At 51.2% G+C, this 27,721-nt stretch overlaps 1 protein-coding gene across 2 annotated transcripts in view; it reads left to right on the plus strand.

Moving 5' to 3' along the window:
- Positions 1 to 5,422, plus strand: part of ACTR2 (actin related protein 2) — a 36,174-nt gene extending 30,752 nt beyond the window's left edge. For both annotated transcript variants that reach the window (XM_041755892.1, XM_041755893.1), the window contains one exon: positions 2,732 to 5,422. In XM_041755892.1, coding sequence (XP_041611826.1) covers positions 2,732 to 2,902 — 171 coding nt within the window. In that variant the 3' untranslated portion in view covers positions 2,903 to 5,422. The remainder of the gene's footprint in view (positions 1 to 2,731) is intronic.
- The last annotated feature ends 22,299 nt before the right edge of the window (positions 5,423 to 27,721 follow it).

Here is a 27,721-nt window from a genome sequence, read left to right on the forward strand (position 1 = left end):
CAGTGGCCCGAGGCAGTGAGGTCCAGGGCCAAATGTTCCGGTTCATCTGTAATAGCCTGGAGTCAGCTGCCTCTAAATGCGGGAAGAACCTGCCGAGGGAAGTCCCAGACCCTTTGCTGTGGGGGACAGGTTTGAAGACCTCCAGTGGATGCCTGAAACCACAGATAATACTGAATCCCACGTTGCTATGTTTTTTCCTATACAAGAACACCTATGATAAGTAATATATAAATTAGACCCAGTAAGAGATTAACAATAACAACAAAATAGGACAGTTATAACAATATAGTAGAATAAAAGTTATATGAACGTCTCTTTCTCAAAATATCTTACTGTACTGTACTCTTGTGATGATATGAGAGGATAAAATGCCTACATGATGAGGTGACGTGCGTTATGCAGGCCTTTTGATGTAGTGATATGTCAGAAAGAGATCATCTGCTTCCAGACCATGGGTAACTGAAACCACAGAAAGCAAAGCCACAGATAAGTGGGGACTGCTGTACTATGGAGAGAGAAATGCTTCTTTGATGTTTTGGGATGATTTTTAACTTACTTTTAGGATATGTAATCAGCCTTCATTGTTATTCTTGGACTGTTTCATTTTTCTGATTTTAGGTTATTTTTTCTGACTGTTTCTTGCATATGTCTTATTTCCCTAATCAGATTGTAAAACATCATATGTCAAATATTTTGAATCCCCATCAGCTATCTTAGCTCCTGAAACAGGTGTTAATTGGTACTTGTCAATGTATAGAATAAAAAGTAACGTATGAACTAGTATATAATAGTTGATGGTTATTTGGGATTGATTTTTTTTTTTTTTTTTCCTACAAACGCTGGAGTGTGTGAGGTATACTGTATATACTATGCACTCAGCTGGGAGTCATTTAATTCTGAGTTAATCGCTGAGCTTTGTCCTAGCAACTTTGATCTGCTGTTGTAGATAATGAGATTACATATTACAGGGGACTGTATATATCAGAGATACTAATGTCATATCTTTCAACTGTGACTCAGATTGTGAAAATTGAATGTGGATTCATATGCATTGGACAAACTAAAAGACTCAAAAGGAGCCTTGTTTAAGTATTTTGCTTATTTGTCTATTTTTGAGTTATGCATAGAGTTTAAAATTAGTCTCAGGTGATTATTTCTTGAACTGCTTCTGGGTGCCAAACACTTGTCTAGGTGCTCAAACAAGCAAAACAGTAGTAAATAGAAACCAGATCCCCACTCGGATTCCGCGAGTGTGTCCGTAGTAAAAGGCACGGTGAGGAAAAGTGAAGTAAGGTCAGGGGCTAGAAAGCTCTAGTGACTGGGGAGGTGGTATGCATCTTTCTATAGTGTGGTCAGGGCCGGGCTCTGAGGGATTGGTTCTGAGCAGAGACCTAAATAGAGTGAGCAGTGAGCCTCCTAACCCTCGGTGCGAAGACTTCCAGGCAGGAACGGCAAGGGCTGTTGGAAATGTGCAGGCGTGGCCAGAGGGGAAGGAGTGAGCCCAAGGAGGCTTGGGAGTGAGCTTAGATAGGTGGTTGGAGGCAAGGCTTGTTCAGCCACAGTGAAGGCTTTAGCTTCACTCCTAGTGAGATAGAAAGCCTGGGAAGGATTTTGAGCAGGGAAGTGATAGGGTCTGACTTGTTTTAAAAAGGATCGCTGAGTCTGGTGTGGTTAGTAGATTGTTGCTGGAGGGAGGAAGAAAGATTGTAGAAGGCTGAGTTAGGCTCGGAGGGAGGGGGGAGATGGTGGAGGTTTATGAAGTGGAGGAGGTATGGAATGGTTGTGAGTAGAAGAGAGAAGACACGTGTCATGGAGTTGCCGAGCTGCACTGAGGGGCTCAAGTGACAGAAGTGATGCAGTTAAACCAAGACGTTGAGTTTCTCACCTGTCGTATTCAGTTGCTGGGGGCAGCTGTGAAGTAGTCGGTAGTTGGTGTTGGGCCACATGAGTTTAAGACTTAAGGGAGAGAAGGACCAAGTCACTAAGGACAACACCAGGAAGTGGTGGAGAGAGCACACACGCATGCAAGGTTGAGGTATGTCTTTATGTGGTTACATAATCAAGAGTGGCTACAGAGTGTAAAACTTGTCCCACTTGTCTTTAATTTTGGTTGCTGTGTTCAATTTTTCCAGCATCCCCGTGGTTTACTTGACCGTATTTGGTCTTGTTTATTTTGAGAACATTTCATTTGAATTTGAGACAATATAAAGTGAGCTTTGCTTATAAGAAAAGAATTTCAACCTTACTGTTACATGGGACCCCTTCCTCTATGATTTAGAGGCATTAGACCTTGAAGAAACTGTGGAAGTCCTCTTACCCAAACTCTTGACATCTGGCTAAGTGATTTGTTCATGTGGTCGTCACCAGGAGATTGGAAAACCTGCCACAATCAGGACTCTGGTACTTGTGCTCTCAGTAGGCTGATTGTAGAAATCTCTTGGTCAAATCAAGACACTTTTGAGAGTGACGGGGGTGTTGTTAATAGTGTTGGGGCAACGGGTATAAATGAGGGCTGTTCTGAGCGCACTGGGATGGATGTGTGTGATCTCCTAGCTGTGAGCTTTGGGCAATATACAAAAAATGTCACTGTCTCAGATACGGAATCGTGCCGTCCTACTTATGTCACAGGACTTGTGAGAATTCAGCAGGAGAATATATGAAAAAATCATTTTCATAAAGCAGAAAGCTTTATGCACTTGTGACATATTATGATCTTGTTTTTCCCCTTTAGAAATTTAAGATCCGCATCGAAGACCCACCGCGCAGAAAGCATATGGTGTTCCTGGGTGGTGCAGTTCTAGCAGATATCATGAAAGACAAAGACAACTTCTGGATGACCCGACAAGAATACCAAGAAAAGGGTGTTCGTGTGCTGGAGAAACTTGGTGTGACTGTTCGATAAACTAACTCCAGAGCTTGTTCGCATCACACCCCTAAATGCTTTCTTTTTTCCTTTATTGCCAATCTTTGAACTCATTCAACTCCAGGACGTGGAAGAGTCCTCTCTGTGCCCTTTGACTGGAAAGGTCAGGTTTTATTCTGGTGTCTTGGGGAAGCTTTGTTAAATTTTTGTTAATGTGGGTAAATCTGTTTAATTCAACCACTTCCCTACAAACACAACGAGAGGGCAAAGGGTCCTGTCTGCTGCTTTGTTTCTTCTAAGTAGGCATTTAGATCATTGCTGTCGGCTTCCTATTTTCACATTACTGCTCTAATGCTGCTAGTTTTAGTCTTTAGCACACTAGGTGGTATGCCTTCATTAGCATAAGAAAAAACTTTACAGGAGCTTTTTACATATTATTGGGGTGGGGGTGGTAAGGCATGGGCGGGCAGCTGTTGACCCCTTTACGGCATTTCCTCTGGTGTGGTGCTTTCAACAGTTACTGCACAGTTGAAGTACCTTAAAGCTTCTGGAATTAACATTTTAGGGAAATGTTAGGCTCAGAATTAAAGTGTTTGGGGTGGGTTTTTTGCGTGGGGGCAGGGAGTGGTCTTTTGATTTTGACTTTTTGATTTTTGAGCTTTTCTGCTCTGAGATATCTAAGATGAAATTTATTTGCAGTACTTTGATTTGGCAGGTTTTCTTCTACTTTTGGTCTGCCTGGAACTGTTTCCATGATATAAAAAGCAAGTGTAATATTCCATTACATTACCATGTGGCTTAGGGATTTATTTGTTTTGTTTTTAAATCAACCATGTTAGCTGGGAGTAGACTCCCTAGAATCTATCAGTGGAAAATTAACAATTTAAAAATGCTCTTGGAAATTCAAATTACAGATTTAAAAAGTGCTTAAGAGTGCTTCTTTTTATACCAGAAGCATTAAGGTAATCCAGTGCCAAGTACCATTCTTGCAGTTACTCTTTTATATAACTGACCAGTGCTTATTTAATAAGAATAAGTAGATACATATAAATAATTACTGGCAGTAGGTTATAATTGTTGGGTTAAAAATAACATTAAAATATGGGACTTGTTGCCAGTTGGGTAATTTTCATTAGTTTTTTATTATTATTATTTTAATTTGAAACCTGAAAGTGGAGTAAAATTTGACTACTTAAAACATTGGCAAAAAAAAAAAATCAAGATTTAAATTTGTATTTGTACTGAAAAAGTAATCATAACTAGTAAATCTCAGCCACCTTACACTTGAAAGAAGAGTTGTTGATATTTCTTAAATGTTAGCAGACTTTCCCGTCTGTCAGGAAAATCCTATTTATGAATCCCGTCGGTATTGCTTTGTTACTGAGAAAACCAAATAGTACTCAGACTTGAATTCTTTCTAAATTTGAAAAATAAAGTAATAAATTGTATCACGCTAAGGACAAGATGCAGATTCTGGGGAAAATATGTTTTTATTCATTTCAAAATATTCTTTACTAATAATGGTTTTGAGCAAAGAAGCTCAATTTTTAGGTGACTGAAATTAGAGAGGTTATTGGCTTTAGAGTCTTTTTTTGTGAGCAAACTTAAAAATCAATTTATATGAAATAAGCAAAAGCAGGTTAGTTTTAATTATGCAGCTTCTGTTAATATTAAGTATTTTTTGTCTGTTTTACCTCAATTTGAAACAAGTAAAAGAAGTTTGCATGCTGGCCATGCTTCAGTACACATGAATAGCCTATGAATAACGTGTACCAGAGTGGAGGGACATGGATGTCAGTCATTTTGGAATTCTGAAGTGTTCCTAAATCATGTTCTTCTAAATCCCCCAGCCTTTGAGTCCTGGGCTAAAGGACACAAATATAGGACAGTAGCTACCCAGCTGTTCATTTAAGGTAAATGGATTAACTCTTAGCCTTTGGTCATGATTTTAATATATGAGGGTAGAAAACAACAAGGACTAGGATGGACTCTTAGAACAATGAAAGATCATTTATCATTTGTCCCTTGAATATAGAATTTGGTTTTACTTTCATAATTCTGCTAGCAAACATGACAGTTAAAATGGTGTATTTATATATATAAATAGTATAATTTTAAAATTTCCATTTTCTAATTTTCCTATTCCAAGGCAAAATAATGCATTTAGTAATCTGGGGGGTAGTGGAAATACTACGTTTAATTGAAGTTGTTAGGTCGGGAGTCCCTCAGAAATTAAAATTTTTTTCTGTTTTAAAAAAGATCTGATGTTTAGCTCTTGGAAACCATTGTCACTTAAATTTCCAATAATGATTAAAATTATTTTTAAATTGGAATTGCCAATGCCTTGACCTTTGAGAAGGGTTTCTTGGAGATAAGTCCTACATTTAAACTTTTTTCTTTAAAACGTGGTATTGGATGTTGACTTTTTACACAGTTCTAAGCACTGTTGTTAATATCTGGAAAGCATTTTGAGAGATCAATGGACAGTAAACATTCTACATTTAACGTGAATACACTTCTTTTTGATTCAGAAAATAAAATCAGATTTTTGAAAGTAAATTTGAATTTTGTGTTGGTTTTGCCTATCATTTTTCTCTTTATTTTATTTCGTTTTATTTTTATTTTATTTCATTTTTCATTTTATTTTTATTTTTTAAAGATTTTATTTATTTATTCATGAGAGACACAGAGAGAGGCCAAGACACAGGCAGAGGGAGAAGCAGGCTCCATGCAGGGAGCCCAACGTGGGACTCGATCCCAGGTCTCCAGGATCACACCCCGGGTGGAAGGTGGCGCTAAACTGCTGAGCCACCTGAGCTGCCCTCATTTTATTTTTATTCATATTTTCATTTTTGCTAATGCAAATTGGATTGACAACTTCACACTAGTTGTCAGGCGAGGTTCAGTTCCAGTTCCGTGTTGTTCTATTATTAAAAAAAAAAAAAATCCCGGGATCCCTGGGTGGTGCAGCAGTTTGGTGCCTGCCTTTGGCCCAGGGCGTGATCCTGGAGACCCGAGATCGAATCCCACATCGGGCTCCCGGTGCATGGAGCCTGCTTCTCCCTCAGCCTATGTCTCTGCCTTTCTCTATCTCTCTGTGTGTGTGACTATCATAAATAAATTTTTTTAAAAAAATTTTTTTTAATTAAAAAAAAATCCCTCTTTTTTTCCGGTATGATTTTAAATACGTAAGGAAAACAGAAACTGGAAACCAGAGGAAATTACAGCCACAGCTGTAATTTTTCCTTCAAGCGGACAGTTTTATTTCCTGCAAGACTTACAGTGGCTGTTGCAGGATTAGGAACACCAGACAGACCTTCTATGTAACGTGCCCCTTTGTTCTACTGACCTCTCCTTGCTTTCCTACTTTGAGGATAGGCGCTGAGGAGTAGGTGATAGGATTTTCGTTTAGCCTTCTTCATGAACTTGTGTGCTTGAATCTCATCATCTCTCCCTTCATGGCCACGTTCCCCCAGGACTTCCTGGGGTTTGCCTCCGCGTCTTCCGCAGCCTCTTCCTGGTTGCCGGAATAACATGACCGCTGTGTCCATATGCCACGGAGGAAGAAGATACCGGGCGCTGCTCCTCGGTGATGGAACGAATGTTGCAGTGCTCTCCATTTTTTCCCTTCACCCATAAACTTTGAGCACTGCACAGTTGAGTGTGGAGATGTGCTAATTGTAGAAGCATCAAAGAAGGGTACCCAACAAAAGTGAACCAGAAGCTCACGGATTGATTTTAGCTCAATATTTAACATATAATCTGATCTTGGACTAATCGACCCAACTACCCACGGCACCTGGGGTATGTGTAGGGACCCTCTTTTCCTCCAGCTCAAATTCCTTGACCTATTAAAAGCTTGAATACTTTGGAAGGGCCAAATTACTGGCTTTAACCACTGTATTGCAAGTAATCTTAGCTATAGAGTAGAAAAACTTGCGTTGGGGTTGTAAATAAGGCAGCTGTTGTATACACTTACACCAGGTTTTCAAGTTAAACTTAACATTTTAAAAGCCGCCTAAAGCATCGTGCTCTACATCGTTTACCATCTGAAGTTAGGGAGGAAGAAGCTATTACACTATAGTTTTGTTTAAATCCTCTTTACTATGGCAGTGACAATAATAATAATAATGCTTTGTACCTAGTCTAAGTATTTCATTTTGTGTTGTGTGCAGATGTAAAAGCCCCATCGGGGTAGGGGGATCTAAATGATGACTGTCTTTGGCAGAACAGTTCCTGTCCTGTCTCCTCTGTCTACCCTCAGTTCCTGCCCACCCAGAGGAGGAAAAAGACTGGAAAGGACTCTGCAAATATTTTTCCTTGAAAGAGAAGAATCAGTATTTTAACTATGCTTGCGTGCACCAGCTGAAAGGTTTGGGTCTGGGTTTTGGCGAGTGCGGAACGCAGTCAAATAAAGAATAATAAAGTATGGTTTCTAAGCCCAAGGTGTAGACTAGAACACTGCCCTTGGCCGTCAGCATCAGGTTGAGCTTTTGCCCGATGAGTGCCTTTTCTTAATGGTAAAAAGGATACCCCACCAGGCCGCCTTGCTCTTCCTTGAATATGGGTTTGGAGAAGAGGGCCCAACCCTCAGGAATTAAAAGAGTTCTATGCACTAAAAAAAGTCATTGAAAGATTTTTGAATGCAAAGGTATGAATATCAGATAAAGGTGGACATTTTTAGCAGTTAGCTCAAGAAACTGAAGTCAAGACTTGCAACAATATTCAGTTGATCTTTTTGTGAAGTGGCTGCCTTGTGTGCAGGGGTGGGGACTTTTTCTCCGGGTATATTATAAAATATGCATAAGAAATTCTAAGGCCTGTCTTATCTTAGGTAACCAAAATCTGAGGATTTCCTGAGTGAGGAATACTTCCATTAACTGCTCTTAAACATTTTCAAGTGTCATGCCAACTTGGTATTTGAAGAGTAAGAAATTTGGGCTTTTAAGTGAGACTCCAATGTCAAAAATAAGTTGATAACATAGCATTTGACCCTTTGATTCGAAGCTTTCGGTCTCTCTCCACGTCTGTGTTTTCTTTCTTAGATCTAAAGCTTCTGACATTCATCTTTAAGAACTGTTGAAAGGAATGTAGGTTTGGAAACTACAACCGTGATGACCAGGTGCGATTCAGAAGACTTCCATGATCAATGGAAAAGGCCATTTTGCTCGTTTGTTTTGTTTTTACTTAGAGTTTTAGGTAGAATTTCATACATCAAGTATCCTATAGGAAATTAGGTAGGTGGAGCATAATGAGCTAAATTTCCAAAATAGTCAAATTACTTGCCACTCAGTGTCACTCCTGATACGAAGTCAGAATCACACAGGATGTTTTAAAATGCAGGTTCCTGCCCTGACTCGACCTACGGAGTTAGGGGCTGAGGTTCTGAGGGTCGGCCTGTTTTCCAGCTGTGCCGGGGGCCCCGCCCCCCCCCCCAAAGCTCTCACTCCCCTGCTGGAGGGTCTTCACAGGGCAGGCAGCCCCAGAGAACGAGCCACGGCCCCGGGTGCACACTGGTGCACCCTTGCCCTCCCCCCTGACGCCCCGTGGAGCTCTTGGCAAACACGGTCAGGAGTGGGGTGGGAACAGGCCCTGGACACCACGTCTGGGCGGTGCTGGGTGGCCCCCCTGCTGGTTTCCACCCCGTCCCCAAAACAGATCCTCAGTCCTCAGTCCTGGGGGTGCTAACAGCCTTTACTCAAAATGCAAACTCTGGGGAGGTTAAAGCACCATTAGCCATTCAGATGTGTGTGAATTTAAAGGAAGACCGGGGAGGGACTCAGCCGACACCTCAGGAAGATTATCAGCTCTTTGTGATTTAAGGCAAGGGAAGGTCTGTAAGTTTGGCCCAAGGCGCGCCTCGCAGAAACCAGACTCCGGGGAAGATGTGGACTTACCGGTTTATTGCTTTTTAGGGGCCGTAAACGTCCGGGGGAGCTGGGTGTGGGAGTCATGAAATAACCGGAGCAAACTGCGTATTTCAAAATTGTTTTTAGAGCTTCGTCCTCCCTCTGACTTGCGTGCTTCCCAGCTCCCGAGCTCCAGCTAGTCCGGCGAGGGCTGCGATCCAGCCGTTGACGGGTTAAAACGATTTGTAGTCTGGCCAAGCAGCCCACCTCCCCGATGCAGCTCACTTCTGGAGGGGAAGGGTCTGTTGCGAGTTCCATGCAGCTGCCCCACAAACTTGAATGCAGCTTGGAGGCCGAGTACAGATAGTGAAGTTCTGGTTGGTTCGGTTGGTTTTGTGTTTTTGAAAATAGAGACCCAGTTCCAGAATTTGGAAGTTTGCAGAGTTTTATTAGCGTGGCTGACGGCTGCTGGAAAGAACCAGAAGCTCACCCCCCTGCGTTTGCTTTCTCAGGCGAGGATCATGTTAGCCAGAGATTTGAGGGGGGGGAGGCCTCGGTGCGGGCCGCAGGTGAGCGTGTGCAGGTGAGCCCGTGCAGGTGAGCCCATGCAGGTGAGCCCGTGCAGGTGAGCGTGCGGGAAGCTTAAACAAGCAGCTGCAGGGGAGGAGGGGGGGAGTCCGATGGAGCCTCCGGCGAGTGGGGGCTGCTGCTCTCTTCGTCCCGGGGCGTGCGGCGGTGCCTGCGCTTGCTGCCCCTCGCCCTGTATCCCATTCCCGCCGTCTTCACCAGGTAAAGCTGCTCCTGAATTCCCATCTCGGGAGCCTGCAGCCTCCTCTGAGGCGCGGCAGCTCGGGGAGGGCGCCTCGGGGGTTGCAGACCCACCTGCAGCTCGTCCCAGGGCGGAGGTGTGGTGGCCGCGGGGGGGACACGGGGGCGGCCTCTTGCTGACGTGCCTCGGGGTCAGCGCGCGTGTCAGCCGGTGCCTTTGCTCAAGCGGTGGAAGCGCCGTAGGAGAACTGTCCTCTGACTCCAAGCTCCTGGCCTTTTACGAGTGGGGGACGGCGTCGTGTTTGGCTCGGGTGAGCTCAGGGGCGCCTGGGCTGCGGGTGGCCTGTGCTCCTGCCTCACGTGCGCGCTCCTCTGTGCTTTTCCCGCTCAGACCGGGTAAGAGGAGCCGAGACCGGCCGAGTCGGCGAGGCCCGAGCCCCCTCCCGCGGGCGCTTCCCAAGGAGCAGCGGAGACGTCCGGGCACCCTGGGCGGGGCGCTCGGTGCTGGGCCGCGATCCTGGGCCGTGAGGGCAACGACGCCGGAGGAAGCCCCACGGGGAGGAGTGGGAAGAGGAGGACTCCTGGCCCCGCGGTCACGGCCGGCCCGGCCTTCAGAGGCGGGGCCCCCAGGGCCGTCCCGCGGGTGCTCCCCGACCCGGCCCGGCCCTGGGCCTCCCCGGCAGCTGCGTGGGGGAGCCGAAGAGGCCCGGCCCGGGCCTTGGTTCGGGAGCCTGTCGCTGCCAACTGTCGCATCTAGAGCGGCCGATTTCCCGGTGTCCGAGCGCCCCTCCGGCCGGGACCTGCCCCCGGGGCACCTGCTGCGACGCAGGCCCGGGCCCCGCTTTCAGGAGTGGAGGCGACCAGCCTTGGCCTCAGAGAAACCTCAAGCCGAAACCGGGGTGTTTTGTACAGAAGTAATAAGCTGCGGCTCAAAGGATGAAAATCTGGGTGTATTTTCCCAAAGGTTGTGCTTCCTCGTTGCCTGAGAGAATGAAGCCCGGTGCCCCCTGCCCAGAGCCTCGCTACCAGGGGCCCTGGGACTCGGGCTCCTCCCTGCCCTCCCTCTCCCCTTCCCTCTCTGCCCCTCTGCCTCCCACTTCCTCCTTCCCGCCCCCCTCCCCCCCTCCCCTCCCCTCCCCCCCCTTCCTGTTGTGTGCCTTGAGAAAATTGGCTTCCTTTATTACTCTCCAAAGTGTTGCCAGTCTCATCCGTTTGAAAGGGCCTTTGTTCCCAGCCCCTTTGGAAAAGGAGAGTGTTTTCCTGCCTTGGTTTACTGCCTCTCAGGGAACAGGACTTGCGGCCTGAGCCAGCGTTATCGAACTTTGACCTTGCCCTGAGTTTCTGGGAGCGCAGCAGCGGGGTCCCAGGGAGGAGCCCCCCACAAGCCGCAGCAGGCCCCGCCGCCCGGTGCTGCCCCAGGCCCGTGCGGGCCCTCCCGTCCTCGTTGCTCCCCGGAGGTGAGAAATCAGGCGCGAGAGTGAGAAATGAGGCCGCGAGAGGAAGATCCCCAGCAGCAGGGCGCAGAGGCCGAGCCCGCTCGCAGGCTGCCCTGTGCTCCCCGTGTGCCCGCCCGCCTCGAAGCCTCGATCCCGGAGGAGCCCGCCCGACTCCCCGTCCCCAGCAGAGGCCCCGGGGGAAGCCCTCGGTTAACTCGGGCGGGAGAGGGGAGCGCCCCGGCGGGGGCGGCTGGTCCCGCAGCCCTGGAGGAGCGTTCGACGCGGCCCCGCCGCCTGCTCTGCGCCGAGCGCCCAGCGAGCCTTTCCCAGGCCGGGAGTGAAGCCGGAGCTCCGGGCTGAACCGAGGAACCGCCTGCCGGGCTGGGGCGGGCCTAAGCCCAGGGGAGCCGTGCCCTTGGAGGGAGGGTCTACCAAGTTTGGGTTTTTGAATTTTTTTTAAGGATTTTATTTATTCATGAGAGACACAGGCAGTCACAGGCAGAGGGAGAAGCAGGCTGCATGCAGGGAGCCTGACACGGGACTCGATCCCGGGACCCCAGGATCAGGCCTTGGGCCCAAGGCAGGTGCTCAACCACTGAGCCTCCCGGGCGTCCCTGGGGCTTTAATTTTTATTTCCCTTCGGTAGCCTTAAATTTTGCTTCTCGGGTGTTCATTCGGGTCCAAGGCCCTGAATTTAGATCAGAACTTGACAGATTCGTCTGTAGAGTCTCCAAAATCTCTACACACAACAGGAAGGCGAGAAACGGAAGGAATGTTAGTTATTGAGGTTCGCGGTGGCCCCTGGAATCCAAGTGGCCCTTGAACACTCGGGGACCGGGGACATTGGAGTCGTTGAACCGGCTAAGGGCTGGCTGCTGGGCTGCTCAGGGCGCCGAAGGCCGTGGAGGCTGCCCCGTGGCCCGGCTGGGCCGCGGGTGTCCCTTGGGCAGCAGCCGTCTCGCTGTCTTGAGTGCAAGGACCTTCCCGGATCTCTGCTGGGAAGACCAGTGTGGTGGAGAATGGCCATTGTTTGCTTCTGTCCCCCCTTGGCTAGAGGCGGGCAGGCGGGGGGCTGGATCCGGGTCCCCTGTGGGTCTCCTGTCGCTGCTGCTGCTGCAGGGGGACCGGAATAGTGGTCAGCCTCTCTCTCAAAGCCCCGGGGAGCAAAGGGCAGGAAGGAAGGAAGGAAGTTGTGTAGGATAAACAAAACAAAGCAAACCAAAAAAAGCTGCAAGAAAGTACTTGAGCTGTGCGAGAATCTGTAATTCACGTAGTCCCGGGGCTGGCTGAGGGTTAGGGCCCGGATGCCGAGAGTGTGGAGCGCCTGGCCGGGCCTAGGAGGGCCCCGAAACCGATTCCTCCCATGTTTCTGGAGGTTTAGAACCGTCCAGGCCCTGGGAACCTGGTTCTCTTTGACCATAACCAGCAAGTTTTACCATGAGGCCATTCACCCTGTCAGTTCGCCTTAGGTTTTCATAATGGGGTTAAGTAGGTTTCATGAACTTGTTGAAAATAATTCATCGCTTAAAAAAAAAAAAACTGCTTTGAAAGAAGTGACTGTAGTGACACCAAGGGTGACGTGATCTCTTGACTGTTTAATCAAAACCCATTAAGCCAAGGAATCTCCATCAGGTGCTCTTAGGTAACTGAGCCGGCCCCTGACCACCTCCACAGTTCCGTGCTTCTATGGCAAAGACTAGATTCCTCGGGATCGATGGTGTGTCACACCTCACAGAGGGCTCCTCAACATCTTAATGAGCCTTTGGATAGCACCACACACCTTTAAAGAGGCCAAGGGGTGGGCGTTTTGAGAGGCTGCCCAGTTATCTTCACTCTAAAGGGGGCCGAGGGTTTCTAAGCCGAGTGCAGCTGTTCAGGGGAGGGCCTGGAGCCCCGGCCTACACAGGAGCCAAGGATTTTGCAAGTGTTGCACGTGTATATGTGTTACATTATTTTTTTTATATTTTTATTTATTCATGAGAGACACACAGATGCAGAGAGAGAGGCAGACACAGGCAGAGGGAGGAGCAGGCTCCATGCAGGGAGCCCGACGTGGGACTCCATCCCGGGTCTCCAGGATCAGGCCCTGGGCTGAAGGCAGACGCTAAGCCACTGAGCCACCCGGGCTGCATTACATTAACTTGCAGTCGAACTTGACAGTGAACCAGGAAACGAAACAAAAAAATAACCAAAAACCAACTCATGACAACGTCGGTTTCAGTTGACGCTAAATAAGCACATTTGAGGTTACACGGGTTTTGCAGGAAATACCTTTTTCTGCACTGGATCGGATTATTCCGCTCTGCAAGGATTAGGTTATTTAGCCCTCAGTTTGGACGTGAGGTCAGATCCTGCTCGGCTCGTCTTGCTCCCCCTACGAGTCCAGGAAGAGTGAGAAAATCCGAAATAAATTTCCAGGAACTATGGAGGCTGCATGCAGATGGAAACACAGTGAAACAAAGTCACAGCCGGGTTTTCCCCTCAGGGGGGCCGAGGGTACGGAGGGGAGCGGGCAGGGGCGCAATCGGAATTTTGGGTGTGCCTCCTCTGAAATCAGGCAGAAGTGCTAGAAACCAAGAAAGCCACTTTGAGAAGTACTTTCCTTGATGTCAGGAAACTGTGGGATTATTTAATCACATAAAGACAAAGATTTTTTAATTCACACTCTGCGGGGGCTGAGCTCTCCGCCCGCTGCCAGGAGCGCCGCAGCGGTGTTTGTTGGTCCCGAGTTGCCCGCGACGCCGTGGCCCTCGTGTCTCTGTGTGTCGCCGAAGGACAGATGCTCGCCTCCTTGCGGCGACGGTCCCCAGATTCAGGGCCTGTGACACCGTCATCTGGCTGTCCCAGGGTTGCCAGCAGCCCAGGAGGCTGCAGAGCATCCCCAAGCCCATCCGACCCCCGCACGAACCTGAAGGCCCCGTGTCCCCTGCTTTCTCCGCCCTGGGGCCGCTCCCCGGCCGTCCTCTGCCTGTGGTGACCTCGAGCGTCTGGAGAGCGGGGGCTCATCCTGCAGGATGTTCCTCAATCTGGGTTCCCCGCGAGCAGGTCCGGGTGCCATCACCCGGCCAGAAGGCAAGGCCAGGGTGCTGGCTGCTGTCCACCGGGATGTCCATGTTCGTCCGCTGTCCCCGCGTGCCTCGGTTTCCCCTCCTCCCCGGTGTCTCCCAGCAGCCAACAAGCCATCTGTGGGGCCGTATCCCCCGAGGGGCGAGGACCGGCCACAGCGACGGTGGGGCTCCCAAGGGCGGGAGTGAGCCCCGGCTCGGATCCTGGCTCCCACATGCCCTGTGGCCCCGGGTGGGAGTCCCCCCCACCCCCTCAGCTCCTCCGTCCCCGCCCCTGAGCTGGGAACACGGCCTTCCCCTCGTGCCCCTGACGGGGAGCTGGTGTGCCGCCGAGGCCCTTCGGGGGTCTCCCCCTTTGCCAGCTCTTCCTCACTCTCTAGGGTTACTCTGGGGACCACGGCCTGTGGCTGTCACTGTCGTGTTTGGTGCCGTGAGGGGCGCCGAGGGCAGGCGAGGAGTACGACATGGCACCTACAGCAAGTGGGGGCCGGGGGAGGGGGGCTCCTGCCTTGGGCTCGGGTCGCGCCCGGGTCCTCGGAGGGGGTCTGCCTCCCCCTCTGCCGCTGCCCTCCTCCCCCTCCTTGTTTTCTCTTTTTCCAGTAAGTAGATAAAATCTTAAAAAAGCAAGACACCTTCAGCCCAGGGCGTGACCCTGGAGACCCGGGATCGAGTCCCACGTCGGGCTCCCTGCATGGGGCCTGCTCCTCCCTCTGCCTGTGTCTCTGCCTCTCTCTAGCCCTCATGAATAAATAAATAAAATCTTTTTTTTTTTTTTTTTTTTAAAGGTAAGTCATGGAGGTCCCGCAGGAGAAGCTGGGGCTGGGGTGGGGGCGCAGGGACAGCACGGGCCTAGGGTGTGTGGTCCCAGGCGACGGGCGGCTGTAAGGACAAGGGCCACCAGGGGCCCCGGGACTCCTCCAGGCGCGGGCCCGAGCCTGCTGTGCCCCAGCGTGTGTCCCTGGGACCACGAGGCTTCTCCAAGCTTCCATTTCCTCATCTGTGAGATGAGGGGTTTTGACCACGTCCCTAGTTCTCGGTCCAGGCCAAGCCTTAAGAGCAGGAGGGGAATTTTAAGAAAATGTCAATTCCCGAGTCCATCCCCACAGCCACTGAATCAGGACCCAGGCAGGAATTTTTCAGAAGTTCCCAGGTGATTCTACGGTAAAGCCGAATTGGAGAACCACAGGCCCGAGGAACCCTAAACGTCCTTCCTCGCCTGAAGTTTCTTCAAGTCCGTGAAGGAATATTCTGAGGAACCGAGTTTTCTGGTGAACTTAGAATTCACCACCAGAGCCTCCTTCTTGTTTCTCTTCCTATTTTTGACGAGCGTTTTCTAAAGCAAATAAACCCAAATAATCTTTCTGTAAAATGTTTTGATTCTAAAAAGTCCAGGGCAGCGGTGCCTGGGTGGCTCAGCAGTTGGGTGTCTGTGTCTGCCTTCGGCCCAGGGCGTGATCCCGGGGTCCTGGGATCGAGTCCCACATCAGGCTCCTTGCAGGGAGCCTGCTTCTCCCTCTGCCTGTGTCTCTGCCTCTCACTCCATATCTCTCATGAATAAATAAATAAAATCTTAAAAAAAAAAAAGTCCAGGGCAGTTAACACGGAGTCATGTCAGTTTTAGGGTCAGGTGTACACAGTGACTCAACACGTTCGCGTATCTGTGTGGTAAGTGAGCCTTAGTCCCCATCATCTGTCTCCCCCAGGGAGGACCCCCAGCCAGGACCGTCAGTCCTTCATAGTGAAGGGGCCGTTTCCCGGGGCGCCTGGTGCCTCAGTGGGTGAAGCGTGTGCCTTGGGCCCAGGGCATGATCCTGGGGTCCCGGGAGGGAGCACAGAGTCGGGGCTCCAGGCTGGTGCTCTTTCTCTCTCAAATCTTTAAGTCTATTCCTTTGTCTCTTTTTCCCCTCTTGTTCATCTGTTTTGTTTCTTAAATTCCACATTTAAGTGACATCACATGGTATGTGTGTTCCTCTGACTTACTTCACTTTGCATAATACCCTCTAGATCCATCCGTGTTGCTGCAAATGGCAGGATCTCGCTCCTGTCTGACGCCCGAGGAGAATTCCGCTGTGTACGTGTAGCCCCCCCCCCCTTTCTCCGCTCCTCTTCTGACGGACGAGCCCAGAGAGCCTCGAAGGTCCTTCCTACTTTAATGTTTCTATGACTATGAAAAGGCTTTCAGAGGAACTAGAGTTTTCTGGTTACTTAGAATCCCCCCAAAACTTCCTTTTCAGTTTTATCCCTCCTTTTGAAGACTTTTCTAAGGTGTATAACTTCCTACCCAGGGAAATAAGGATAATATCCTCAGAACATGGACCGTCTCCCGAGCCAGGACAGATATCAATCATTGATAACCTCTCCAACTTGCCTTAAAAATCCTTCCCAGGGGATCCCCGGGTGGCGCAGCGGTTTGGCACCTGCCTTTGGCCCAGGGCGCGATCCTGGAGACCCGGGATCGAATCCCACATCGGGCTCCCGGTGCATGGAGCCTGCTTCTCCCTCTGCCTGTGTCTCTGCCTCTCTCTCTCTGTGACTATCATAAATAAATAAAAAAAATTTTAAAAAATCCTTCCCAACCCTAGGCAGCCATGACCAGTCAGCTGACCCTGGGAATGAAATGGAAAGTTAAGCTCCGTATTTCTTTCACGATGGGGTAGCTTTCAAGGCTCAAAGATTCCAAACAGCCTTCCTTCCGCTCCAACTCCAAGCGCACAAGACTCTAAAACAGGTGGTGGTCGGGGGGCTGCGCTGCATGTACACCGAGTCTGGGAAAACTTGGGGTATAAACACCTACAACTCTTCATGGAAGTGTGCTTTCTGCCGTTTACTCCTTTTACTTGAATGCAGAGAAGCCAGTTCTAGGGAAATAGTATCATGAATAGACTAAGAGCTAGAGTTCAAATTCTTTTTTTTTTTTTGTGTTTGTTTTTTTAAGATTTCATTTATTTATTCATGAGAGACACACAGAGAGAGGCAGAGACCCAGGCAGAGGGAGAAGCAGGCTCCATGCAGGGAGCCCGACGTGGGACTCGATCCTGGGACGCTGGGATCACGCCTGGAGCAGAAGGCAGAGGCTTAACCTCTGAGCCACCCAGGCGTCCCAGGAGTTCAAATTCTCACTAGTTGGCCACTTGGGCCAAGTTACCCAAACTACCCTCCGCAAAACGTGGGCTAATCCTAGCCTCTATCTCACAGGGTTATGGTGAAATTTGAATGAAACGACAGACCTAAGGCCCAGGGTCTGACTCCCAGGTTAACGCTCAACAGTTGTACCATGGTAACAGCACTTGTTGAGGGCGTCATTGAATTATGATGAATGAACATTGCATAGACGTGTTAAAGGTAGTAGAGATAATAGTAGTGGAGATAAGAGACGTACCCCTACCAGGTGCCCCAAACCCCACTGGTGGCAGGAACATAGGCGTCTGTGCATCCAAAGTGGGTACTTGTCAAGGCCGTCCTGGGTGACAGTGACCCATGTCTGAGACGTCATGGCAGCTTGGGGTAATCAACAGGAGCTACGGTACCTCCGAGGGGGCATGTGGGAGATTAGTGGGGGTGCTTTTTGGTCGACACCCGCCACTGGCATTCGGGGATGGACTGGAAGCTGGGTGTCCTGCAATGTCCCGAGTAGTCCCGTACGAAGAAAAATGATCTCCTGTCCCGCATGGCTTTTGAATATCCTTCCAGACAAACTCCTTACCAATGTAAATGTAAGCGAGACTTAGAACATAATAATTCTGGAAATAAGTTCCAAGAAGTTATTTGAAGAGCCCAGTAATTTAGAAGACTGTTCCACAGAGAGAAGCCAGCTCAAAAGGAGGAGAGATCCTGTCTGGAAATTACCGTGTAATCTGCTCGCGCTGTGCAGGCGTGAGCCAGCTCGACGCACTAAGCATTTCTAACTACAAATTCTTCTGAAAAGGGTTTCGGTGCCGTTGGCCAGGTACTGCGCAATGACACCAACCGAAAATTTGTTAACAGGGATTTGAGCTTTCTTTGAACAGACTCGAGCCAGATATAAACAGGCTTGTGAAATACAAGGATCTCCTTGAGTTTCATTGTTTGAAAACATTTAAAAATATTGTTATAGGGGATCCCTGGGTGGCTCAGTGGTTTAGTGCCTGCCTTTGGCCCAGGGCATGATCCTGGGGTCCCGGGATCGAGTCCCGCATTGGGCTCCCAGTATGGAGCCTGCTTCTCCCTCCTCCTGTGTCCCTGCGCCTCTCTCTCTCTCTCTCTCTCTCTCTCTCTCTCTCATAAATAAATAAATCTTTTTAAAAAATATTGTTATAATATTGCCATCTATGTACCTATTGTTTTTTTTTAATAGCACAATGATAGGAAATCTAGGATGTAAGAATCCCACCCTAAAATGTATTTTTCTAGTTGCCTGCTCTTTTTCAAGAACATTATTTTGAGGGCAGCCCTGGTGGCACAGCGGTTTAGCGCTGCCTGCAGCCTGGGGTGTGATCCTGGGGACCCTGGATCGAGTCCCACATTGGGCTCCCTGCATGGATGGAACCTGCTTCTCCCTCTGCCTGTTCCTCTGCCCCCCCCTCTCTCTGTGTCTCTATGAATAAATAAATAAAAATTTTTAAAAAAGAACATTATTTTGTTTCCTTTTCTGGAGGGTCCTGTGTCCCCACTTGGCCTCTCTCACTCCATCCTCGCAGGACACAGCCCAAGTTCTTTTTAAGTAGAGACTGTCCCTAGAGCGATAACCCCAATCATAAAGGGGGGAACCATCTGGATTCTGTACTTATAAGTAAGTCCCAGCTCATTTATGACTTTGAGTCTGTGGCTTGCCTCAGGTGCTATCTCTATTTCAATCATGGTGGTTTTGTCCTACACGCAGGAGAGTGTTCTGTTATTAGCGTAACATTAGTTTTTATTCCAATGTCCACCCGTACCCCTGCCTTTCATTTTTCTGTTCTTGTACAAGCCGCTCTGATCTTCTTCTCTTAAACCCCAAGCATCTTATCAGCAGGTTCAGGCTGCTGCATTGTCCTCTGGGGCAGCCACGCTTGAGTCTGTATTTTGCAATACGTGCTACTTTATTATAAATTATCATCTTTCTGTTGATGCTCTTTGTTAGAAGAGTAGGTCTCAATGGGGGACGATTTTGCTCCCTGGGGGACATATGGCGATATCTGGAGACAACTTTGGTTGTTGTGATTGAGGGTCAGGGGCTGCTGGCATCAGTAGGCAGAGGCCTTGGGAGGCCGCGAGCCACCCTGCAGTGTAGGGACAGGGCCGCGGGCCTATGTGGGCCCATGCCAACAGGTTAAAAACCCTGTGCTGGGGTGCCTGGTGGCTCAGCGGCTGGGTGTCTGCCTTCAGCTCAGGGTATGACCCCGGGGTCCTGGGATCGAGTTCCGCATCAGGCTCCCTGTGAGGAGCCCGCTTCTCCCTCTGCCTGTGTCTCTGCTTCTCTGTGTGTGTGTGTCTCATGAATACATAAATACAATCTTAAAAAAAAAAACCTGTTAGGATATTACATTAATTACATTAACTTGTGTGTCAATAGCTCATATAATCCTCAAATTTTATTTGGGGGTATTGAAAAGAGTTTATAAAATATTTGTCATACAAAGAAGCTCTAAACCACTGGCACAAATCAGAATAAGAGGACGTGGTCTGGGTAGACTTTGCATTCCCCACTTCTACCCGAAGAGCTTGAACTAGTTATATAAGTAGAAAATGACTTTTTTTTTTTTTAAGATTATGTATTTATTTATGAGCGAGAAAGATGCAGGGCTCTATCTGAGGGCCCTGGGATCATGGCCTGAGCCAAAGGCAGACGCCCAACCTGGGGGCCCAGACTGAGCCCCCGCCGGGGCCCCAAGTAGATAATGACTTTGAAAGAGTTTCTGTGCTCTAAGCTCAGGTGGGAGCCAGGGGTCGGATGTGAAGCTCTGGGCACCCGGGCCGCCGAGTGTCCGTCCTTCCTGCCCCATTTCCTGAAGTCCCCCGACGGTCCGTGTCCACACGCCCATCACACCTGCGAGCGCCTCCTCCCGCTTCCACGACCCTTCCCAGGCCGGGAGCTCGCGGCGCCCTTCCTGCCCGGGGGCACCTGCCGCAAGAAGGTCTCGGGGTCCAGGGGGCTGCTGCGGGGGAGACGCGGGGCAGGCCCCCGAGGGCCACCGCCAGACCGGACCTGCAGGGCCCCCCGCTGCTGGTGACGATCACCCCAAACCTGGGCGCCATCGTCGTCCTCGGGGCGAGGGACCGGGCCCGGGGCAGGCGCAGACAGCATGAGCCCAGGCCCGCCTGTCACTGAGGCCTCTGCCGCCGTCGGGCCACATCCCCCCTCCTGGGTGGCCCTGCCCGGAGCCCCCTCGCGCCCCTGGGGGAGGCTGGCTGAGGGCCCTGCGCTGGCTCCCGCCGCCCCAGCTGCACACCCTGCGGCTCCATCCCAGCTGCTCGCAAGCGGAGCCAGGGCGAGGGTCCGTGCATTTGGCTCCGCGCTGTCACCGGGCTGCACCTGCCGTCTGCAGGCTGGACCGGCGGGGGCACAGGGCGGGAGGGGCGCCGTGGGACAGCGATGGTTCCCAGAGAATCTCCCAGAAGGAACAAGGTGGGGCAGCTTTGACATGAGGAACTCGAGAGGGCAAGCGCTCCGAGGTCACGCAGCTAGGGAGGAACCGAATGACAGCTGCAAATTCTGTGTCACCTACGTGAGCTCTTGGTTTTTCTTTTTCTCCCCCCTTTTAAAGGCATTACAGAAAAATAAAAATGCAGCTAGGCAGGGGTGCCCAGGTGGCTCACTTGGTTAGGCTCAGGTCTTGACTTTAGGGTCATGAGTTCAAGTCCTGCACTGGAGGACAGGTCCCTGCACTTGGGACGCCTGGGTGGCTCAGTAATGGAGCATCTGCCTTCAGCCCAGGGCGTGATCCCGGAGTCTTGGAATCGAGTCCTATATGGGGCTTCCCGCAGGGAGCCTGCTGCTCCCTCTGCCTGGGTCTCTGCCTCTCTCTTTGTGTCTCTCGTGAATAAATAAATCTTAAAAAAAAAAAAATCCCTGCATTGAGCTCCATGCTGGACATGGGGAGAAGAAGAAGAAAGAAGAAAGAAGGAAGAGGAAAGAAAGAAGAAGAAAGAAAGAAGAAGAAAGAAGGAAGAGGAAAGAAAGAAGAAGAAAAAAAGAAGACAACTAAGCAAAAAAAAGGAAGAACACCCCAAGTCCCACTGCCCAGAGATAACCACCATCTCCTTTATCCACTCACCTATCAACGGACACCTGGGTTGGTCCATAATCTGGCTATTGTAAGTGAGAGGGGTTGTGATTTTAGATAAGGTAGGCTGGGAAAGCTTTTCTAAAGAGGTGACGTTTGAACGGAGACCTGAAGTGAGTAAGGATGAAACCCTAAAGAGATCTCAGGGAAAAGCATTTCAGGTGGAGACAACAGCAAATATAAAGGTCCTGAGGCAGGAACGTGTTGAGGAACGAGGAGGCCAGTGTGGCTAAAGCGAGGAAAAGCGGGGGACAGAGGTAGAGGATAAGGTCGCAGGGATACGGTGCAGGCCAGACCCTGTAGGACTGTGAGAAGGTCATGGGAAGAGCTTTGGACTTTATTTTATTCTATTTTTAAGATATATTTATTTGTTTGTTTATGATAGAGAGAGAGAGAGGCAGAGACACAGGCAGAGGGAGAAGCAGGCTCCATGCCAGGAGCCTGATGTGGAACTCGATCCCGGGACTCCAGGATCACGCCCTGGGCCAAAGGCAGGCGCTAAACCCCTGAGCCGCCCAGGGACCCCCAGGTTTTGACTTTATTCAGAGTGGATGGAAGCCACTAGGGGAACCAAGCAGGGGAGCGGCGTGTGGTTTAAGGGAGACTTTCTGCTGTCTAACAGGCACGAGCAATTTTCTAAACGGTAGGAGGCCACTCACTGCCTTTGACAATAATAGAACTTATGAAGATTGAGTTTTTATTTAATGACTGGAGGAAGATCTTATAAGGCCTCCGGATTGGTCATTCGCTCATTACACACGTACTGAGCACCTACTATATGCCGGGTTCTGTGCCAGCTGCCAGGGATACAGATGTAGTTGATAAGACTTTTTTTTTTTTTTAATATATCTTATTTTTAGGTAATCTCTACACCCAACACGGGGCTGGAACTTACAACCTGAGATCAAGAGTCACATGCTCCGCTGACTGAGCCAGCCGGATGCCCCACAGAGTTGATAGACTTTTAGTTCCTAACTTTTGATACCCCAAAAAAATCACAATTACTTTGCCCCCCTAATTAGGATTTCAGGCTCCCATTCACAGGGTGGGTGGAGTTCCATCGCCGTCATATTTCAAGAGGTGAAGGTCCTCCCTTTCTTTTACGGTCACAGACGCATCTAGAAATTCGCAGGTGCCTGAGCAGCGAAGGGCCTCTGGTCTCCCCTCTGTGAGGGAGGATGCCAGCGTGCTCTTGGCCCCAGCCCAGCGGGTTCCCAAAGGCAAGCAGCTCCGTCCCCCTGTACCAACCGGGGCTTCCAAGATCCTTCCCTTGTTCCAGGACCACAGCTGTTAAGAGTTCAGTCCCCCTCTGGCCTGCTTGGCGCTCGCTGGGCGTGATCGGGTCCCTGACAGTTGCTGCACGGATGCGAGAGGCCCAGTGACCCTCGCTCCAGCCCCTGATCACCTTTGGCCGGACGGGCAAGAGCAGGCAGAGCAGTATTTACAGTGGGGAGGCCGGGGGCGGGGCAGGGGACGGACTCCGGGTCCTCTGCCTCCCCGGGACGAGCCACAGGCCCACACCACCCGTGCTCCGTGCTTGTGCGCGCCTGTACGCTGAGAACACTATCCACTTCCAGGTTTGTGCCATAAGGAAAGGTGTACAACAAGCTCCTCTGTTTATCATGAAAGATGCTGAATTTCTTATGACAGTAGAGCAGAAACAAGTTGTTTTCTTTTTTTTCATTTTTTTTCCCTTGGAGGCAGAAGGGATTTATTTATTTATTTATTTATTTATTTATTTATTTATTTATTTATTTATTTATATTGGTGTTCAACTTGCCAACATATAGCATAACACCCAGTGCTCATCCCGCCAAGTGCCCCCCTCAGTGCCCATCACCCAGTCACCCCCACCCCCCACCCTCCTCCCTTTCCACCACCCCTTGTTCGTTTCCCAGAGTTAGGAGTCTCTCATGTCCTGTCTCCCTTTCTGATATTTCCCACTAGTTTTTTCTCCTTTCCCTTTTATTCCCTTTTTTTAATTCCCCAAACGAACGAGACCATATAATGTTTGTCCTTCTCCGATTGACTGACTTCACTCAGCATCATACCCTCCAGGTCCATCCATCGAAGCAAATGCTGGGTATTTGTCGTTTCTAAGGCTGAGGAATATTCCAGTGTATACACAGACCACGTCAGAAGAAGGACTTCTAAGGATCATGCAGCTGAGGTGAAAAAAGTGCTCTTCGGGGTGCCCGGCGGCTCAGTGGGTGGAGACGTTACTTCCTATCACGGAGTTGGGAGTTTGAGCCCCGTGTTGGGGGTAGAGTTGACTTAAAACCTTAAAAAAGGAAAAAATAAATAAATAAATAAATAAATAAATAAATAAATAAATAAATAAATAAATAAAATAAAATAAAAAATAAAAAAAAAAACTTAAGAAAGGAAAACAAAACAAACAAAACAAAAACCCGAAAACCGGTTTTGTCGTTGACATTTTGTCCGTCACGTTCCCTCTCTGACGTCTCAGTCTCCTCGTCTCTCCGTGTCCTACTCCAGGGAATAGCATCTTCCGTCGCAGCCGGTCTCTCCTGGCAGCAAACACGGGGCCATCTGCGGGCAACCAGGGCCGGGGGCGAAGCGGCTCTTTCGCGCGGTCCCCCCCCCCCCGCTCTTCGCTCCTCCTCTTTCCTTTCACGTCCATTTCCATCCGTTCACCAGTGTGTCCCCGGGATGTTATAAAGGGCACAATGAATAAGGTAAAGAGACGTTGGGGGTGTCCAGAGGGGTCCCAGGAGCTCCTGTCCCAGTGGAGTGGGGGTGGCGCCCTCCCTGCACCGGATGCGTTCACCTGAAGCTCCAAGTTTTGTTTAACCTTTTTCTTCTGATTCATTCCGATTTCCTTAATGTTTGTTGTTGTGGGTTTTTCTTTAAGTGACCTCTATGCCCACCCCGGGGCTCAACCCCACGGCCCGAGAGGGAGAGTGGCCTGTCTCCGACCGAGCAGCCTGTGTGCTGACCGGGAGGGGCCCAGGGGGAGCCTCCGGGCTGTGCCGGCCCCTGCTCTGGCCGGGCCGGGCCCCTTGGGCTCCGCCAGAGACAGTCGAGTGGGTGCGTGAGTGGGGGCCAAGGAGGCTTCGGGGGCGCCGGGCCTGCGCCCAACTCCCCGCGGTGGCCCGGTGACAGCGGCACTAGTACTGGCCCCACTTCACAGGTAATCGAGGCTCGCCCCAGGTCACACAGTGATGCAGCAAAGCTTGGCTTGAAATCTAGGGTTGGGGGGTCCCCGGGGGGCTCAGGGGTTTAACGCCGCCTTCGGCCCGAGGCGTGATCCTGGGGTCCCGGGATGGAGTCCTGCATTAGGCTCCCTGCATGGAGCCTGTCTCAGTCTTTCTCTCTCTCTCTCTCTGTTTCTCATGAATACATAAAATCTTAAAAAAAAAAATCTAGGGTTGGGGTTCTTTTTTTATTTTTTAAAGATTTTCTTTCTTTCTTCATGAGACACACAGGCCGAGAGAGAAGCAGGCTCCCTGCGGGGAACCTGACTTGGGATTCGATCCCCCGACCCCGGGATCATGACCTGAGCCAAAGGCAGACGCTCAACCACTGAGCCACCCAGGTGCCCCCTAGGATTGGGGTTCTAACACCCGTGTCTTTTTTTTTTTCCTTGATTAAAAAAAGCTCAAAGTGGAATCGGTCCATATACGGCAAAAGGCAGCACTAGGGGGTTACAGCGGAACAACTGTGTCCCACCAGACCCCAGCCCGGACCCAGTCCCCACGCCTGGCTGCTTGTGCTGCCTTCCAGCTGCAGGAACGCACAGATGTGCCCGTGTGTGTGTCTACACATGTATGTGCAAGTGGCTGTGTGCTGTCCACACTCCCTGCACCTCTTCTTCGTGTGGTGTCAGTACGCAACTGCCTTTCACGGGGCCGCACAGTGTTCACAGCACAGACCTGAATATAGGAACTTACCCAGTCCACTCCTTAGGGACATGAGGACTTTCTGGAGTTTTCTGTGTCTCGGGCCTGTCTTGAACTTTCGCCATCGCAACAATGCTGCAGTTAGCATCATCGGCACATGGCTGTGCAAACGTGTGTGACCGCGTTGTTCATTTCGATCACCAGAGCGAGATGACAGGTGGGGACAGTTGGGGGTCCCTCACCAGGTTACTGGGTCAGAGACTCCGCTTCCGTCATCTCAGGGTACTGGGGATGGCAACCAGGGAGCTACCCAGGCCCTAGGCATTGGCATGTGCCGTAAAGACCACCTCAGCTTCGACAGGGACGGACTGTGGCAGCGCCCGGGGCCCCAGGGTGTTTCTGAAGGAGACTGAGCCCGTGGGCAGCAGGGGCTCCTCTCCAGCCCCCCACTCCCCGCCTGGGGCAGCCGGGCATTGGTAAGGCTTGCGCCCTGCCCGCCACCCCAGGAGGCAGCCACAGAGGTGGTGTGGTGGCCCAGGTCACACAGCAGACACGGTGCAGGGGGGGGTCCCCTCCACCATCCCTCTCGGTGCAGCATGCACAGCGTTGCCCCTACTCTGGTTCATGCTGAGGCGTGAGAAGCTTCTGGGCCTGGGGGACAGGGTGCAGCCTGCCCTTCTCTCTGTCCCTGGGCTGACGTGCTGTATGCCCAGCTGTCAGGAGTCTGGGGTGACAACCCCCCCCCCCCCAGTCGTCCCGGCTTCGTACAAGGTCTCCTCTGTCCTTATGTGTCTCTCCCCAGCTCGGGCCGCCCCGGATCCGCTGTCCTCCTTGTAGTGACTCCGTGTCCCCTGCGCTTGCCTGCAGTGGCTCATGCCATGGGGTGGCCTCCAGGCCGCTAGGGAGGGCCCCACGCCCACCCTGGAGGCCTGTGTCGCCGCCGTCCTGCACAGCCGGGGGGGACAGCACATGCGGGGACCAGGAGCACAGCCTGGGGGGACCAGCACCCGCGGGGACCAGCACCCACGGGAGGGTCCCGCCTGTGCCAGGTCCCGGGGCGGGCTGCTGGGGGCGGCCAGGCCCGGGGCTGCAGGAACCGCAGTTGGCTGGGGCCTGCGAGCATGGGGGGCCGCGCCGGTGTGCACCCCACAGGGTGAGCCCCGAGCCACCCGCGATGCTCCGAGGGGCCCTGGGCGGGAAGCTGAGTGTCCGGGTGCTGTCCCGGCTTCCAGGACGGGAGCGTTGGGTCTCGGTGCCAGCCTGGCGGGGGGGGGGGGGGGGGGGGGGGGGGGGGAGGGGAGCCCCAGAGACCCCGCGCACCAGCCCCCCCCACCGGCCCTGTGTGTCCCTGGACGTCCCTGGGCTCAGGTCAGCCTGGGGGGGGTAGGGCGCCCCCGCCTCCCCATCCTCCCCCCTCCCCCTTCTATCCCCACTTCCCCCTTCTTCTCCCCCCTCTTCTCCCCCCTCCTCCTGCCCCTCCTTGCCCCTCCTCTCCCTCCATCCCTCCTTCCCCCCTCCTCCCCACCTCCTTTCCTCCCCTTCCCCCTTCTCCCTCCTTCTTCCCTCTTCTCCCCCTCCTCCCCCTCTTCCCCTCCCCTCTTCTCCCCCCTCCTCCCCCTCCTTTCCTCCTCCTCCCCCTTCCCCCCTTCCTCCTTCCCTCCTCCTGCTCCCTGAGCCCTGCTCTCTGCGCCCTGCTCCCTGCGCCCATGAAGCCGCAGACCTGCCATTTGATGGGAAAATGAGAATCTCAGTGCAAAGTCACAGGAGACAGAGGGAAGCAAACACCATCGTGCCTCAACATAACCCGGACGCAACCCCCTCTTCCAAGGAAGGGGCAAGGCACCGGGGTCCCCTGCTCCTCTCACATCCTTTGGAACCAGCTCCCAAAATACCAGAGGCTGAGCGCAGGCCTCCCTCGCTGTCACCGGGCTGAGTGATGAATCCTGCAAACACACAATCTCTCCCCTCCCCCAAGACTGTGCATCTACTTACATTTAGTGTCCTTTTACGTTTTTTTGAAAAACTCTTTTTTCTCTCTCTCTCTTTTTTTCCCCCCTAAACCTAAAACACCAGCTGTAAAACCCACCGCTTCCTTCCCCTCCAGGTCGGCAGTGGTGGGAGGTGGTGGCGGCAGACAGCCGGGCCGGGCCCCCCTGTGCTCTGAGTCAGGCCTTCCTCTGGGCGGCCTGCTGCCTGCAAAACAAACTTAAAAGCTGGTGAATGGCACTTAGGGGCCCACAGGCATGCAGGGAGGCCGAAAATATTTGCAGAGGCACACACTCTGTTCACAGAATGAAAGGCCACTATGTAAATATCTGGGCTCTGTCGGGGCGAGGCATCTTCAAAGTGGCTTCTGCTTGTCACACCAAGCCAGCAAGGAGGCAAAGACGTTCATTCAAAAGCTGCTCGCAGGAACCGTGCCACAACTTCCTGGCCCCAGAAGGTAGACTCAGAAAGGGACCACAGCCTGGGGTCCCGTGTTTCTTTTTCTTGCCCTTTCTCCTTCGCTGCACACCGCACAGGGTGGTTGTGTGACGGCCTACAATGTCAGCTTTCAGGGCTGCGCAGACATGATCAGTTTTCTCTCTCTTGGCAGGGGAAGGCTTTTTTGGAAGACACTCAAAAGGCAACCATAG

Source organism: Vulpes lagopus, chromosome 5 (assembly GCF_018345385.1).
Source record: "Vulpes lagopus strain Blue_001 chromosome 5, ASM1834538v1, whole genome shotgun sequence".
In the NCBI taxonomy this organism is placed as follows: Eukaryota; Metazoa; Chordata; class Mammalia; order Carnivora; family Canidae; genus Vulpes; species Vulpes lagopus.